The 15081-nt window shown below is 32.0% G+C and overlaps 1 protein-coding gene and 1 long non-coding RNA gene across 2 annotated transcripts; one reads left to right on the top strand and one right to left on the bottom strand.

The window, feature by feature from the left end:
- Positions 1-1743: 1743 nt before the first annotated feature.
- On the top strand, positions 1744-4667 carry LOC130813900 (uncharacterized). The gene is made up of 3 exons (XR_009042255.1): positions 1744-2606; positions 3375-3448; positions 3904-4667. It is a non-coding gene; the product is annotated as an uncharacterized LOC130813900 (long non-coding RNA).
- A 2180-nt stretch (positions 4668-6847) lies between these two features.
- LOC130813182 (cell wall / vacuolar inhibitor of fructosidase 1-like) lies at positions 6848-7720 on the bottom strand. The gene has a single exon (XM_057678942.1). The coding sequence runs from the start codon at positions 7644-7646 to the stop codon at positions 7098-7100; it is 549 nt and encodes a 182-aa protein (XP_057534925.1). The 5' UTR covers positions 7647-7720; the 3' UTR covers positions 6848-7097.
- Between the last annotated feature and the right edge of the window lie 7361 nt (positions 7721-15081).

Here is a 15081-nt window from a genome sequence, read left to right as displayed (position 1 = left end):
CTTAAATATAGATTTTATTTGATCATAGAAATGAACATGAACCAACAACAAATAGAATGGATTCAGGTCGATGTTTTAAATGTAGGATTGTGCATTGCTCGAATTAGGAGTACTAATTACACACATTTAGTGACAAGTTTAGGTACATAATGACGAGTTTAGGTAATTTTGTCAATGGTTCGGGTTAAGGCACTTATATTTAAGCAAATATATCATTATTCAAGAAAATAGCTTTTTAGGTAGTGTTTATTGATGCATGTAATTTTTAAAATGTTATAAAGCTAGATTAAAAGTAGCATTTAAAATTTTCTTCACATTTTTATAGGAAAAATAATCAAAAATAATGCAATTTTTTACTTATTTTTCTACAATAATACTAATTTTTGATTAAGTATAAATAATATAAACTATAGGAAAAGTTATAAGGAATAATACAACCTTTTATTTATTTTCTTATAATAATACTAACTTTTGATTAACCATGAACAATAGAAGTACTAACTTAGGGGGTGTTTTCCTAACATATTTCTAAAATGTTAAAAATCAAACAATATGAGATTATATGATAAAAGAATGATAAATTAGTTAATAAATTAAAGTTGATATTATTTTAGGAAAAAACCTCTTAAGTTGGTGTTATTTATGATTGATTAAAATTTGATATTATTGAAGAAAAATTAACAAAAGTTGTATTATTTACGGTAATTTTTCCTAAATTATATTGAGTTACCCAAAGTTATTACTTATTAGCCACTTAGACACTTAACACTAACTCCCTTTATCCAAATTAGCTATATTTTCCTTTTTAGTTCGTCCTATTGAATTTTTCTCATTTTTATTTTTGATTATGACTTATATTTTTTCTTTAATTTTCATTCACATTATACTTATTTTTTTATTTCACCCACACATTTCTCTTACATCTAATAAAATATATTTATATATCTTTTTTACTCATTTTTCTTGATTTTTACATCATTTGTAACCTATACCAAGCAATTCTTGAAACACTTGCATGAGCAAACAAAAAACATCCACTAGCCTAGATAATTTGTACTAGGAATTTGGTGATGGAGTAGACTTTTTGGTAAAAAAATTTTGCTTTAAATTGGCGAAAGCTAGTTGTGACTTGTGACCGGATTTGCCCCAATATATTACTTCTAGCTTTTAAGCTGTAGGCAATTATAATACCTTTTGTGTGGATTATTGAATAACATTTTTTCATGTTTGTATAGATAGCTACTTAAATTATGAAACCAACGAATAAAATCGTTTTCTACGTACTCCGAAAGTCCGAATAAAGTTATTCATTCAAATTCAGAATAATTATTTTATTTGCTTTTTGACACTATTTATTAATTAATCATAATATCTTTTGGTCGGAGATTTTGGTTGATTTAGCCAAATGGAAGTATTGACAACTTTGCTAACTATAAAGCCAACTATTTGATTTGACTCTCATCGAGATCATTTAAAAAAATTTAGTTGTTGATTGTTTAATAGAGAAAAAGCGATTAAAAGGTCAAAAGTAAATCGAAAAAGTACTCTTATTATTTTTTGGTTTTAGTTTAAACCAACTTTTCATTTGCTTCAAAAATCATTAATCAATATTTTTGGGTTGTTTGAGCAATTAAAAAACTAAAAGCCGTTGGAAATACTTCATATGTGAGACAAGATTCCAAATCGATAAAATAATGAGTTATGGACTTGCATATACATTGGGTGAGCTAATCCTCATACTACCATATGGTTTTGGAAAACAGAGCTAATCCTCATACTACCATATGGTTTTGGAAAACAATGAACCTCACCGAGTGTATGTGCAAGTCAACGCTTTTGACCCGTGGGTTTGTGGGCCCCAGCCTATGGGTGTCCCGTGTCCATACGAGGTGAGATTATGTGATGAATTGTCACGGTCTAATATGATATCAGAGCCAAAGGTGGTTCCTGGTATGTAATATTTGAGGAATTTAATACTTTGAAATTGAAAAATTTATAATAAATATTTGAACGAGGATTAATATGGGTTGAGTGAATAAATAATTGTGCATGATAAACTAAGAAACATTTGCGCCTAAGTTTATGACTAATAATATTATTATATAAATCTCTTTTAATTTTATTAGTTCTTTCCTTTTCTTTTCTCTTTTCTTTTCTCTTTTCTTATTTGAACGCCCATTTCTAATGACTAAACCAAAAATCAGAAAAATTGTTTTTCCTCATTTCCTATTCACCGTCTTCCTCAACACTAATTTTTTTTCTCAAACCATAATTCCATGAACTTCAAGAATTGAAACAATTGCTTCCCTTTTCAAACCATTCGAACCCCTGCCACTCATCCCTGTTCTCCTTCGCCTGATTTCGAAGCACAACCCTAACCCTATCTTCTTCATCTGATTTCGAAGCAACAATGGCTTTATTCATTTGATTTCGCTCCTTGTTTTTCTCTCTGCAAATCTAAATACCCTTTCAATTTCTGAGTTTCGAAACCCAAAGCAGCCAGCTACTTTCTTCTCTTGATGAATCTCATATTCTACCTCGAATTTTCGCAAGAGACACAACAGATCTTCCTTCCAAGCCTTTGATTCTGGCGCAAAAAGGAGCAGGTATAATTTTTTTCTGTGTTCTTTCTTTTATTGCTTTGGATTTTCGAAGAACAAGACTCTCCCATTCTCTCCTCTGATTTTCGAGCAATGGCCATGTCTGTACCTTCTATGGCCGAATGTTATAGCCATATCGTAGCTGTATTACATTGTTTTGGTTTCTATTATCTTATTTATTTTGTTTTGTGTTGATTATTGCTAGATTCTTGGATTATTGTGGATTGTAAGTTAGTGTACCTATCTTTCAGGCTAATGAAAATCTCTATTTGGGAATAAAGATGGTAGATTCAATTTGAAGAGATAGGATACATGACATTGAGATATGAGTTTTTGTTGAGATATGTGGTATATTGGTGAAATATTAAGTATTTTGATGTTCTTGATTGAATTAGGAGCTTCTTGTGAAAATCATCAATGGTGGGATAAATATTGGTTGTGTTATTGAATAGTTTGATATTCTTGAAGGGATTATCAGATTCTTTGAGGATTTTTGATGGTTGGTTCTGAATGTACACATTAAGTTTAATTAAAAATTATAAAGAATGATGAAGGTGAGTAATTTTTATAAAATATGTAAACAAGTTAGATCACGATTATAATATTTTGATGACAGTAAATTGTTTAAGCTTGGAGTGCACAATTCTTTTATGATTAGAAATGTTAGAATATAATCCATGAGTAAGTTAGGGTCTTAGGAGGAGTGTAATAGGTATATGTTAGTATTATAGCATCGAACGCCTTTTTGTTGATGCTGTGTTTGTTATGTTCCAGGAGGCGACCTAGTTGAGGAATCCTTCTAATCGATAGCTGTGATTTGGATTCGACTTTTTGAAGTATATTTTGTGGTGAGTAGTGGCAGTCCCTTAAAAGGGTCTGGCCAAACTTCAGTTTTGAAAATTGTTTTATTAAAGTTTGTGAAATTTATATTGTTGATAAAGTTGTTATGAATGATTATGCTGATATTGATATGGTCAATGAATCGGGCTCACGAGCTGGTCATTGACGGAGTAGAGGGAGAATCTCCCTTACTCCCTATTTTGAGGTGAATTGTCATTCAAATATTGACTGGCCTCATCCCTATTTTGAGGTGAATTGTCATTCAAATATTGACTGGCCTCACCCGAGAGTGACATAGCCTTAGAGCTATGGATGTTTCTCTCAACTAGACTCCCTGTGCGCACATAGATCTAGGAAACTAATGTTGCTTTTAAACTTCTGTTTTGAATTACTGTGTTTTGTTGTTTTGGATTATTACTTCTCATACTGTTTAATCTGATCCCCTATTATTTTCATCTTTTAGTTTGTTTACAGATCGGAACCAGTCGGGAACGATAGGTTAGCGAAGTTGATTAGAGTTTTAAGGATGTTATATTGAGCTGAGCATGTTAGAATTTTGTAGTTTTGTATTAGGCTTTGGTAATTGTATATTAGTTTAGACTGTATTGGTTATGTTGGACTTTTACAAAGACTTTTATGATTATTTTATGAATTAGATAGATGTTTGGATTGAGAATTAGCTGATTTAGCTATGATTTAGAACTAAAGTTTTATTTGGACAAGTTTTGGGATTGAGAATTGAGTTTTTGAGAAGTAAACTCCGTGATGACCCTATTTACTCAGTCAACAGTAAGTTGGGTTGTTACAATGATGTGGCTCATATGTGAGGGGGAGTGCTAGAAATACTTCACATGTGAGATAAGATCCCACATCGATAAAATAGTGGGTTGTGGACTTGCATATATATTGGATGAGCTAATCCTCCAACTACCATATGGTTTTGGGAAACAATGAACCTCACTGAGTGTATGTGCAAGTCAACGCTCTTGACCTGTGGGTTTGTGGGCCGAGCCCACGGGTGTCCCGTGTCCAAATGAGTGGGCCACGGTGAGATTATGTGACGAATTGTTACGGCCTAATAAAAGCTTATAGTCAATAAAAAAAATCTTTTTTTTCAAACACACCCATAATATTTAGGGGTGTTTAAAAATATCTAATTCAAATTATCTGATTCGGAATCTGATTTTAAAAATTGGATAATTTATCCGATTGTTAAACTAGATACCGGATCCAAATTCGGATATTCGGTTTTCCAATTTTTTATTTCATATTTTTTATTATTTATACTTGATATATATTTTTTTAATAAATTTTTTTGTTTAGGTTATTGAATTTATAATATGTGTAATTTTTATTTATAATTAAGTTGCATTACTAATTTATTGTTAATTATTTTAGACTTTTGAAAATCCAATCATATTCCCGAAACAATTTTATTCAATGTTTAAAAATAAGCTTGATTAAAGGAAGAAAGCGAAGTGAGCTTAAATACTTTTGTGTAAAAAAAATGTTAATTTGTCTAAAAAATGCAAAAAAAATATTGAAAGTTTTAAAACCAGATATTTGAGTTCTATATATTCGATTTTTTCAGACTGCAAACGAATCACAATTTCACTATCCGAAAAATCGAATATTTAGATTATCGAATTTGAATCGATACGCTATTCAATTTTAAACACCCTTAATAATATGACAAAAAAGTTACATATCCATAAACCATCTATTCTTATTTTAAATTGAATATGTAGCATTAGATATGGAACATGTTCCCTTGGCCATGTTTCTATGGCAAAATTTACATGTTAAGTTAATACTCAAGTTTCCATCTTATAATCAAGAAAAGTGATTAAAATTGAAGTTAGTGGATCTTCTTAGTTCTATATATGCCGTCAAAAAGATGTCGACTAATTTCCCTTAATCTATGCTAGTGCTCTTGGTTGTTGTATTTAGTGTGTTTATTCTATTTGGGTTCTGATTTTAGTTTAGGATGTTCTATTTCTCCTTTTGCATTCTAATCATTGGTTGTTGAAAAAAAGCTAGTTTGTTGAAAAAATTCGTCTATAGTACTAACGTTTATTTATACACTATACACCATATGTAGAGTTATTCATAAACCAATTTGCTCTAAAATATTATCCACCATTTTTAAATAATAAAAAAAATTCTTTGAAATTATACCTATAAAAGTAGGATTTTTGTAAAAAAAAAAGCCCAAAAAAGTTATTTTTTAAAAAAAATTACCAATTATTTTTAGGTGAATAGCATGTGACCAATTATTTTGTAAAAAATTATTTTTAGTGTGTTTAAAAAATTACCATTTTTGTACATGCTACACTTAACGAAAATTTGAATGTCTATTGTTAACAGATAGGAGTAGTTTATAATAAAAAAAAAAAGCTTTTTCTAGGTATTTTTGATAAAATAATTTTTTACATTAGTTTTTTTTAGAAAAAAACTATATTTTTATTTATAGTTTTGACAAGTTTTTCTCATAAACTTAGCCTTTTTAACAGATTTTTAATATTTTTTTCCCCATTGGCCCATAGAGGATGAGCCTCATGAGACCTTAAAACAAGAAGTTCATATTCTTATTTTTTCTTTAATTTGTATTAGTTGTGCTATTTAGTCCTTATATCTAATGTGTCTTTCGGAGAGACCATCTATTACAACAATTTGTGTATAAATTATCTTGGAAATTTTCATGTGGTGACCCTGAGTTTTTTGGCTTTTCCATAAATATTTTTTTAAATCTGCGTGGTTACTTTGAGCTTTCAACTTTTTCATGTGGTAAATAAAATGTTAACTTTTTGGTTAAATTAAGTACTTATCTCGACTGAATTTCGAAATATGTGATCAATTAGGATGATCACAACGTTGTTTTTGAAAAAAATGTCATTACATTGAGCAAAAAATAGGATAAAGTTAACAACAAAACTTCTATTTTATCTACCACGTGAAAAAATTAAAAAATCAAGTTCACCACGTGAATTAAATTAAAGATTTGTCTACCACATAGAAAAAGCAAAAATTCAAGATTAACCACATAAAATTAACCAATTATTTTTCATAGAAGAGAAAAAGTTAAAGATTAAGTAATACACCACATATCATAATATGTCATATGGAAACCTTCAAGGCTTCAATTCTCAATGCACATAATATTAGTTGCCACTTGTGCTCTAAAAATAATCCATCCACTTTTATTTATTTTTCTCAAATAAAATTTATAAATTTTAATGTTAAACTTTTACCATAATTTCCTATCAATCTATATTAGATAACATATATTCATATAAAATTTTGATAGATTCATCTTTAACATATATTTTCTAAATATCAAATTTTTAGAATTTTAAAAAACTCACAATTAAAATTATTTAACTTTTAATTGGATTTACATTAGAATTTGTAAAAATAAATGCCTAACAAAAAATAAAAACACAGCGACTAATAGTTACACTAGCTAGCTAATAAAGAGTACTGCTGACTAATAGGAGTAATTAATTATGGGTCATAAAGTCATTGTAGTATTTTACAGAAGCCACCTTATTCCAAAAACTATTTAATTATACAACTACAATTTAATATTAGACATAATAACAAAGTAAAGTACTGATTATTAAATATCAATAAATAACATAACATAAGATCAGCTTTTCACTCTAAAATCTTAATCATAGAAGCAGCTACATTACAAACTCCCTGTAGCATCCGGGTCCAACCCATGATCCGACCCGGAACCTTACCTTCCGGGAAGCCCATCATACACAGTTGGGCCTCCATACCAGCATCCGCCATAGCTTTTTCTCCGAACTTTGGTACTCCTTGTTTCACTGCTTTTACTGCTAATTCAACACTTGTTTCCACCACCACTTTGTAAACCCATATACACTCCTGTAAGGCTGGGATTATGTCCGGGTCTCGGGCCTTTTTGCTTAATTCCTTTACATATTGAAGAGAATCCGAAAACCCGGTTTTAACCACGTCCACCATGATCAAAATCAGTCCTTCGATGGTTTCGGTTTCCGAGGATCGAGGATCGGACCCGAGCACGGCTTGGCAGAGATTGGGATCGGGTGTTTGGTTACATGTTGCGGTTATGAGGTCGGTGGTGGTCGTACGAAAGTATATGGGGATGGATAGTGTAAGGATGTTGAAGAGAATAAGGAGACGTAGTAAAGGGTTAGTGTTTAGAGTTCTTTTCATGTTTGTGTTTGTATGATTAGAACTTAGAAGGTAATGGTAAGTTTGAGAAGGTGGAATTAAGAGACAAATTGTTATACTATTTTGGTTTGGTTACTATTTATAGAAGAAAAGGGTTGGTACTTGGTGATCGAAAAGGTTGTAAATGGTGGGGTCATTCTTTAAAAAACAATTACGCGGGGGAATATTACAATGGGCGCAATATCCTTTCGGGGCTGGCCTAAAATTAAAATATTAAACTAAATTTTTGATAGGCATTAAAAATATTGTAAGTAAGTATTTAGAATATTATAAGTACTTAAGTATTTTATTTGGTAGGCATTAAGTATAGAGTAATTAGACATTAAAGATATTATAAGTAGGTATTAAAGATATAATAAGTAGGAAAGTAGGCTAAGTTTCTCGGTAGCATTAAAAATATTGTAAGTAGGCATTTCACGTTTTTTTTCAGTGAGCATTAAGCATATTGTAAAGAGGCATTAAGAATAATGTAACTAGGCATTAAGGATACAGTAAGTGGACATTAAAACTTAATGGGTTGGGCCTGAGAGACGTCTTTCAAAGAGATGGTCTCTCAGGAGATCGACTGCCTTTCACGGCCCGACTTGTAACCAATCCATTCAAATCGAACTAATTTGGATCCATGGTTGAACTGATCAAGTTAAAGACCGTGAAAATCAAAACTTTTCCGACTTGTAAACCAATTGAATTTGACAAAAAACTGAATAGTTTTACAATTACTCGGACTTGAATCAAACCAACTTCAATTGACTAATTGAAGTGCATCCGTTGGAGATGACCTGTAATTAAAATTAGGCCAAAAAAATTTGAACCGAGTTAATCGATCACCCGAGAAGAACCAAATTGGACTTGTTTTACCGATTAATCGAACCCGATCATCAACCGTTATAATAACCGAATCGAATCGTCCAAAATGGAACTGATTATGATAATAAACCGTAAGAAATATAACTGAACTCGATTAATCTTTCGACTCTTTTGTCCTATACCGATGCTGATTGGGGTGGCTGTCTTGACACTCGCCGCTCTACTTCTGGTTACTGTGTTTTTCTGGATGATAATTTAATTTCTTGGTCTGCTAAACGACAGCCTACTGTTTCCAAATCTAGTGTTGAGACTGAATATCGTGGTGTTGCTAATGCTGTTTCTGAAACTTGTTGGATTCGCAATTTACTTCTTGAGCTTCACTGTGTTATTGCTACAACTACTCTTGTCTATTGTGACAATGTTAGTGCCGTCTATTTGGCTGGTAATTATTTGGCTGGTAATCCAGTGCATCACCAACGCACTAAACATATTGAGATCGACATTCACTTTGTTCGTTAAAAAGTTAAACGCCGCGATGTTCGGGTGCTTCATGTTTCAACTCGTTATCAGATTGCTGACATTTTTACCAAAGGCCTTCCTCAAGTATTATTTGATGATTTTCGTTCCAGTCTCAGCGTCTGTAAACCTCCCGATTCGACTGCGGGGGTGTGTTAGAATAATATCTTTTGATTGCTAGAATATTTTGTATAATCAATATGATTGTGTAGAATATTAGGTAAATATTTAGTTTTCTAAAGTATAGCTTGTAATATTATATATATTGACATTACTCCTAATGAGAATCACTCATTCAAGCCAAATAACTCTTTTACATATTTATTTATTGTAAGTCATCAACGATCATTTAACCATTGTCAAGTAAGGGTTTGAGGTATATCAAGTAAGGATTTGAGATTAGGGGTATTCAGAAAAATCCGACTCGCATGACACCACACATCGACTTGCCGACCCGCATCTTAAATGGCGGGTCAATTTTCAAAAAAATAATATGTTGCAGGTTGGGTATTCGGGTCGGGTCATGGGCCACCAAATAAATATTATCGGGAACCCGCCGATCCATTATACTAGAGAAATTTTTTTTTGAATAATATTTTGTTGATTTAGTTGCAGCTACCTTAATGTTGAGACTAAATAATATTCTCTCTATCCTTTTGACTTTGCATTCTAAGACTCAAAAAATTCTTATATATTTGAATTTTAAAGTGCAACCTCAAAGAAACCGAGAAACTAACCACATTAAACCAGACTAAAATAAAAGGGATAATGTTACGTTTTACTATTGCACTTTCTACTGCACCGTACAAGATCAGAAAACAACTACTTATTCCAAAAATATATTTAGTTTTACTTATAAAAAAGAAACAGTAGCTTTTTTTTTGAAATGTAAAAAGAAACACAGCTGGGAAAGTACTAATTTTTGCTATTGCATATTATAAATGAATACATTATCAAATAATCTCTAATGGTGCATTGAACAAGTGTTTAATTATTTTATTCTTATAAAGTGTGAAGTATAAATAAAATCGGGTACTCCTTGTCCCGGCCCGATGAATACGGGTACCCAAGTAAATCAGGTCGGGTCACGAGCCATTAAAATAGTTACCCGACTTTTTGAGTGCCCGAAATGCCGAGTACCCAGTTATGAACAACTCTATTTGAGATACATCAAGCAGGTATTTAGGGTTGTCAATAAGTGTTTGAAGTATACAAAGTAGATATTTGGGATATACCAATTAGGTATTTAGGGTATACCCAATAGGTGTTTGAGGTATGTCAGATAGGAATTTGAGGTATACCAAGTAGGTATTTGGGGTTGTCAAGCAGGTTTTTGAGGGTATATTAAGTATGTGTTTAGGTATGTAAAGTAGTTATTTAAGGTATATCGAGTAGTTGTTTGAGGTATGTCAAATAGGTGTTTTGAGGTTTACTAGTCAAATTTTTGCAATAATCAGGTGATTCAAAACTTTACTTGTCAAATTCAGCATGCTAAAAACACATACTTGACATACTATAAACCTCTACTTGACGTATAGTAAATGTTTATTTGAGATATCCTAAAACCCTACTTTGTGAATTTTCTTTTAATATAATGGACAACAATTTGTCAAAAAACAAAGATGCGCACTATTGCATGAGATTGGGTTGGATTTTAAATCGGTTATAGGTTATTTAATTTCACGGCTCTTACAAAAAAAAAAGAATTGAAATGAATAAGCAAAAATATATAAAAGAAAAACACATTATATTCAATTTTTGAAACTATTTCTCAAGATAAGTAGTTTTTTTTCAGACTTGAGGTTTGATAGTATTCGCAGTTATTAACAACAAACAATGATTGAAGGTTAATAAAAGTCAAAGAGTTGGTTCGCTGTTAGTAACAGCGAACAATGCTTTTGACTAATTTTGACCTTCAACCATTGTTCGTTGTTAATAACAACGAATAGATACGTGGTAAATTCAGCAGCAAGCTCTTCCTTCTTCATTTTCCCCCAAATTCATTAAACCCTAAACAGTTGTCGACACATACTCCCTCATTTTCCTCCATTAAAAAGCTCTAAATCTTCAATCAATCCCTTCCTCTTCCAATCCAACACTAGTAAAGTGGTCTAGTATATACTTGGAGTTGTCTAAGGTATATAATTCTTTGGTTTTTTGTATTTTTAGCCAAAAATTAGGGTTTATGCAAGTTTGAATATTGTGTTCAAATGCAGGTTGTTGATTGTGCATTTACTACTCCTTTAGGTCATATTAACTTGAGTAAGGTATGTATAATAGGATTTGTATTTATTTGTGCATTTTTTTGAGTTTTGATCTTCCTTATGAATTAACTTACTTAACAACTTTGCATAGCTCTAAACCTTATGAATTAACTTCATTATGAATTAACTTACTTAAATTGTTATAATGTGTTATTATCAATTAACTTCATATGTATAATTGGATTTGTATTTATTTGTGCATAGTTTATGTTTAATAATGTGTTGTAATGCTATACTTGTTTAAAGTATTATAAGTATGTTAATAATGTTGACATTGTTGTTTGATAGTGCTATTTTGAGGATTAAGTTTATGGATATTTTTATGTACATATGTATTATGTATGATGTTGTACTTTTTGATAATGCTACAAGGATGTTCACTTTATTTTCGTGAATGGACTTGGTGATGATGTTGATTTGATATGTATTCATGTATTAATGACATCATTTCGTGTGACTATTGCATGTTTTTGGAATGGTTCAATTCGAACAAGTGATAGCAATGTTGTGAATGCTACATTACTTCTAATCAAGTTATACGTATTTCAATCAAGTGATTGCCTAAGTGTACCTATTCCCTCTTTGGAGTTATACGTAGAAGAGGTACCCTTAGGCAATCAAATTGTGAATGTTACTTCCAATCGAAGAACACATGTACACCTCACATGCCACAGACATTATCACTAGAAACACTGAGAAGAAAACGCAATACTTATCGTCATTGTGGGAGTGAAGGTAACAACACTAAAACTTGCACATGAAGGTAATACTATATCATACACTTTACATTAACATTATAAACATTATACTCCATATACTTTGTATTATAAACATATACTTTGATATTATAAACATAAACATTATTATTATAAACAATATTACTATATCTTATAAACATAAACATAAACATGAATTTTGTATTATAAACATATACTTTAATATTATAAACATAAACTAATACTTATTGCAACAATAGTAGAGATGGATCTAGCAGCTCCAGGTTAGTTCAATTGATGAATATTTTATTCCAAAATGGTCAATATCTCATTATGTTGTGTTTGCTGCTACAGGTCTCCGACACAAACACTATATATTGCAGGCATCCCAACTCCGTACCGTGGGAGATAGACGCAAGAATTATTCCTTACGAACAACGAGCACGGTTATACGACTTCCACCTCGTCACGTACGGTAAGGTGGATCATGCGTTGGTTACCGCTCTGGTGGAGCGATGGCGTCAAGAGACGCACAATTTTCACTTTCCTTTAGGTGAGGCTATCATCACTCTCCTTGATATAGCTGTATTGACACTGCTTCCCATCGTGGGACATGCCGTGTGTATTGTTGGGCGCCAGCTAAATAACTAGCGAGATTTGGTCAAGAGGGTACTTGGAGTGCAACCTCCGGCAGACATAGCCCAAGGGAGTGGGTGCGCGTTACATGGTTAGCGCAGAACTTCTCGCACCTCCCTGAAGGTGCTGATGAGGTCACTATAGAGAGGTACGCTAAGGCGTATATATTTTACTTGCTTGGTGCGGTCTTGTTTGCCGACAAGACTGGTAGTCAAGTTCAAAATCTGTACTTGACGTTACTTGATGCGCCTTGGGAGCGCATTGCCGGATACAACTGGGGTTCCGCAGCCCTAGGCTATCTGTACAGACGGCTCTGCGGTGCTTCACGGAGGAATGTGAAGGAGATTGTTGGACCACTAGTTATACTCCAGGTAATTCAAACTTACAAATTATGATTGTTTTCTTTCGCAATACGTTTGGATTCCTACATTTACTTATTTATGTATAATTGTCATAGCTTTGGGCTTGGGAGCACATTCTCATTGGGCAACCAATGAGAACTGTTGGACGTGGTGCTGTTGCACCTCCAATCAACCCCCCTCCAGAGGTTCCATATGGATCTCGATGGACATTTACGCGACGCACAAGGACTCACACCGGATCGGTGTGGGATTCTTTCGTGATCATTTGGATCTATTACGAGCAGACCAGGTAAATGTTTCACTATTTAACATCATTACTATCATGTAGCCTAATTTATCAATTTCTTCTTAACTTGTAGTTTCGTTGGGACCCATACCCCGTTGAGGCATATGTTGCGTTGCCTCAGCACTCAAGCATAATGTCGGGTGCGTAAAGAGCGTTTGTACCATAGATTTGCTTCAACATTGTAACACCCCGAGATTTTATTAACGTAATTATTTAATATTTTAATAACTTTTAAAGATTTTACAATTATATTAAATTACTTCTGAATTAGTTTTAATAAATTTCTTTCATATACGAATTTAAATGTTAACTTTTATATATATATATATATATATATATATATATATATATATATATATATATATATATATATATATATAAATATATATACATATATATATATATATATATATATATATATATATATATATATATATATATATATATATATATATATATATATATATATATATTAAAAATGTAGTTACAATTTCTTAAATAAAGAGGTTCGAATCAAAATGATTATTTTATTATAAAGTGTGTAAGCCCACAAAGGTGAGTCTCTTAGTCGGATCTCGCAAGAAAATGAATCGAGATAAAAGTAAATAAATAAAAAAACGTAATAATAATAATAATAATAATAATAATAATAATAATAATAATAATAATAACAATAATAATTATAATAACAACAAGGATAAAAAGCAATGAAACCCTAAAGTTTCAAGCATAGCCGTCACTCCCAATCCCTTCTCTTCCCTCTCCTCTTCTCTCAATCCTTTCTCCCTCAGCTCCCGCCTACGTGACCACCAGCAAGCAGCCGCCAACCCTCCTTGCAACCAGCAGCAGGGGCTACGATTTTTCCCCTAAACAGCAGTTGCCCAGCAGCTAGCGCCACTACCTGCTGTGCGTCTGCTGCAGCCACGACCGCCAGCTTGCTCCTCCCCTACTGCCATGAAGGCTGCCGCCACCAGCAGCCACGGTCCAGCCGCGTTGTATCCTCCACAACCACCTAGTCTTCACTCCTTTTCTAATTACCCCATTGTAAGCCTCTCAAGTTTACTCTAAGTAATCTTCCTAGTATCTAATTGGAATTTTACTAAGTTTATGAATTTGGTGTTAATTTTGTATGATTGTCATTGAATCTTGTTATGGGTAAGAATTTGATTGATGATTTGAATGTACTTATGAATTGGATTTTGAAATATGAGTGAAAAGTGTTGAACTTTGTATTATTTTCATTGAATCTTTTTGTAGGTAAGAGTGTGTTTGATGAATTTAACATATTTATGACTTAGAGTTTGAAGTATGAATGAAAATAATGGTTGTGTACTATTTTGATAGGGTCTTAGTACATGAGTAACTTTATTTGTGTTGAAGGTGGGAGTTTTGTTAGGCATGGTAGTCTTAATTGGCCTTGTTGAAGTAAAAGATATTATTAATGTTGATTAAAAGTACTTCCATTAGGTTATCGAAGTTATAATTAAATGATATTTGTAAGGCTATGAACATAGTGTCAACTTGTTGAGAATTATTAAAGTTACTTGTTATGATGTCTTGATTTTAGTTCTTTCTAACCTTGGAGAATATAATAAATGATATTGCAATGTGATAACCTTAAGATTCGTCCTTATCGTCATATTAGCACTACATTAACATTGTGAGACTTAAGTGTGAATCGTCGTTTTATTTAAAGATAATGTGAATCATTATAACTCAAGGTTAGTTGGTGTAATGAAACAGTTGACATAATCCTTTTATTCTTTGTCAATGGAAAATCTTGTGTTATTCTTGAGTTGACGATTATGCTTGGTGTTGAATGAGATGCGT

The sequence above is a fragment of the Amaranthus tricolor genome, chromosome 5, assembly GCF_026212465.1.
Source record: "Amaranthus tricolor cultivar Red isolate AtriRed21 chromosome 5, ASM2621246v1, whole genome shotgun sequence".
NCBI classification, from domain to species: Eukaryota; Viridiplantae; Streptophyta; class Magnoliopsida; order Caryophyllales; family Amaranthaceae; genus Amaranthus; species Amaranthus tricolor.
Note: the sequence above shows the minus strand (reverse complement) of the source record. Positions and strands in the feature narration are given on the sequence as shown.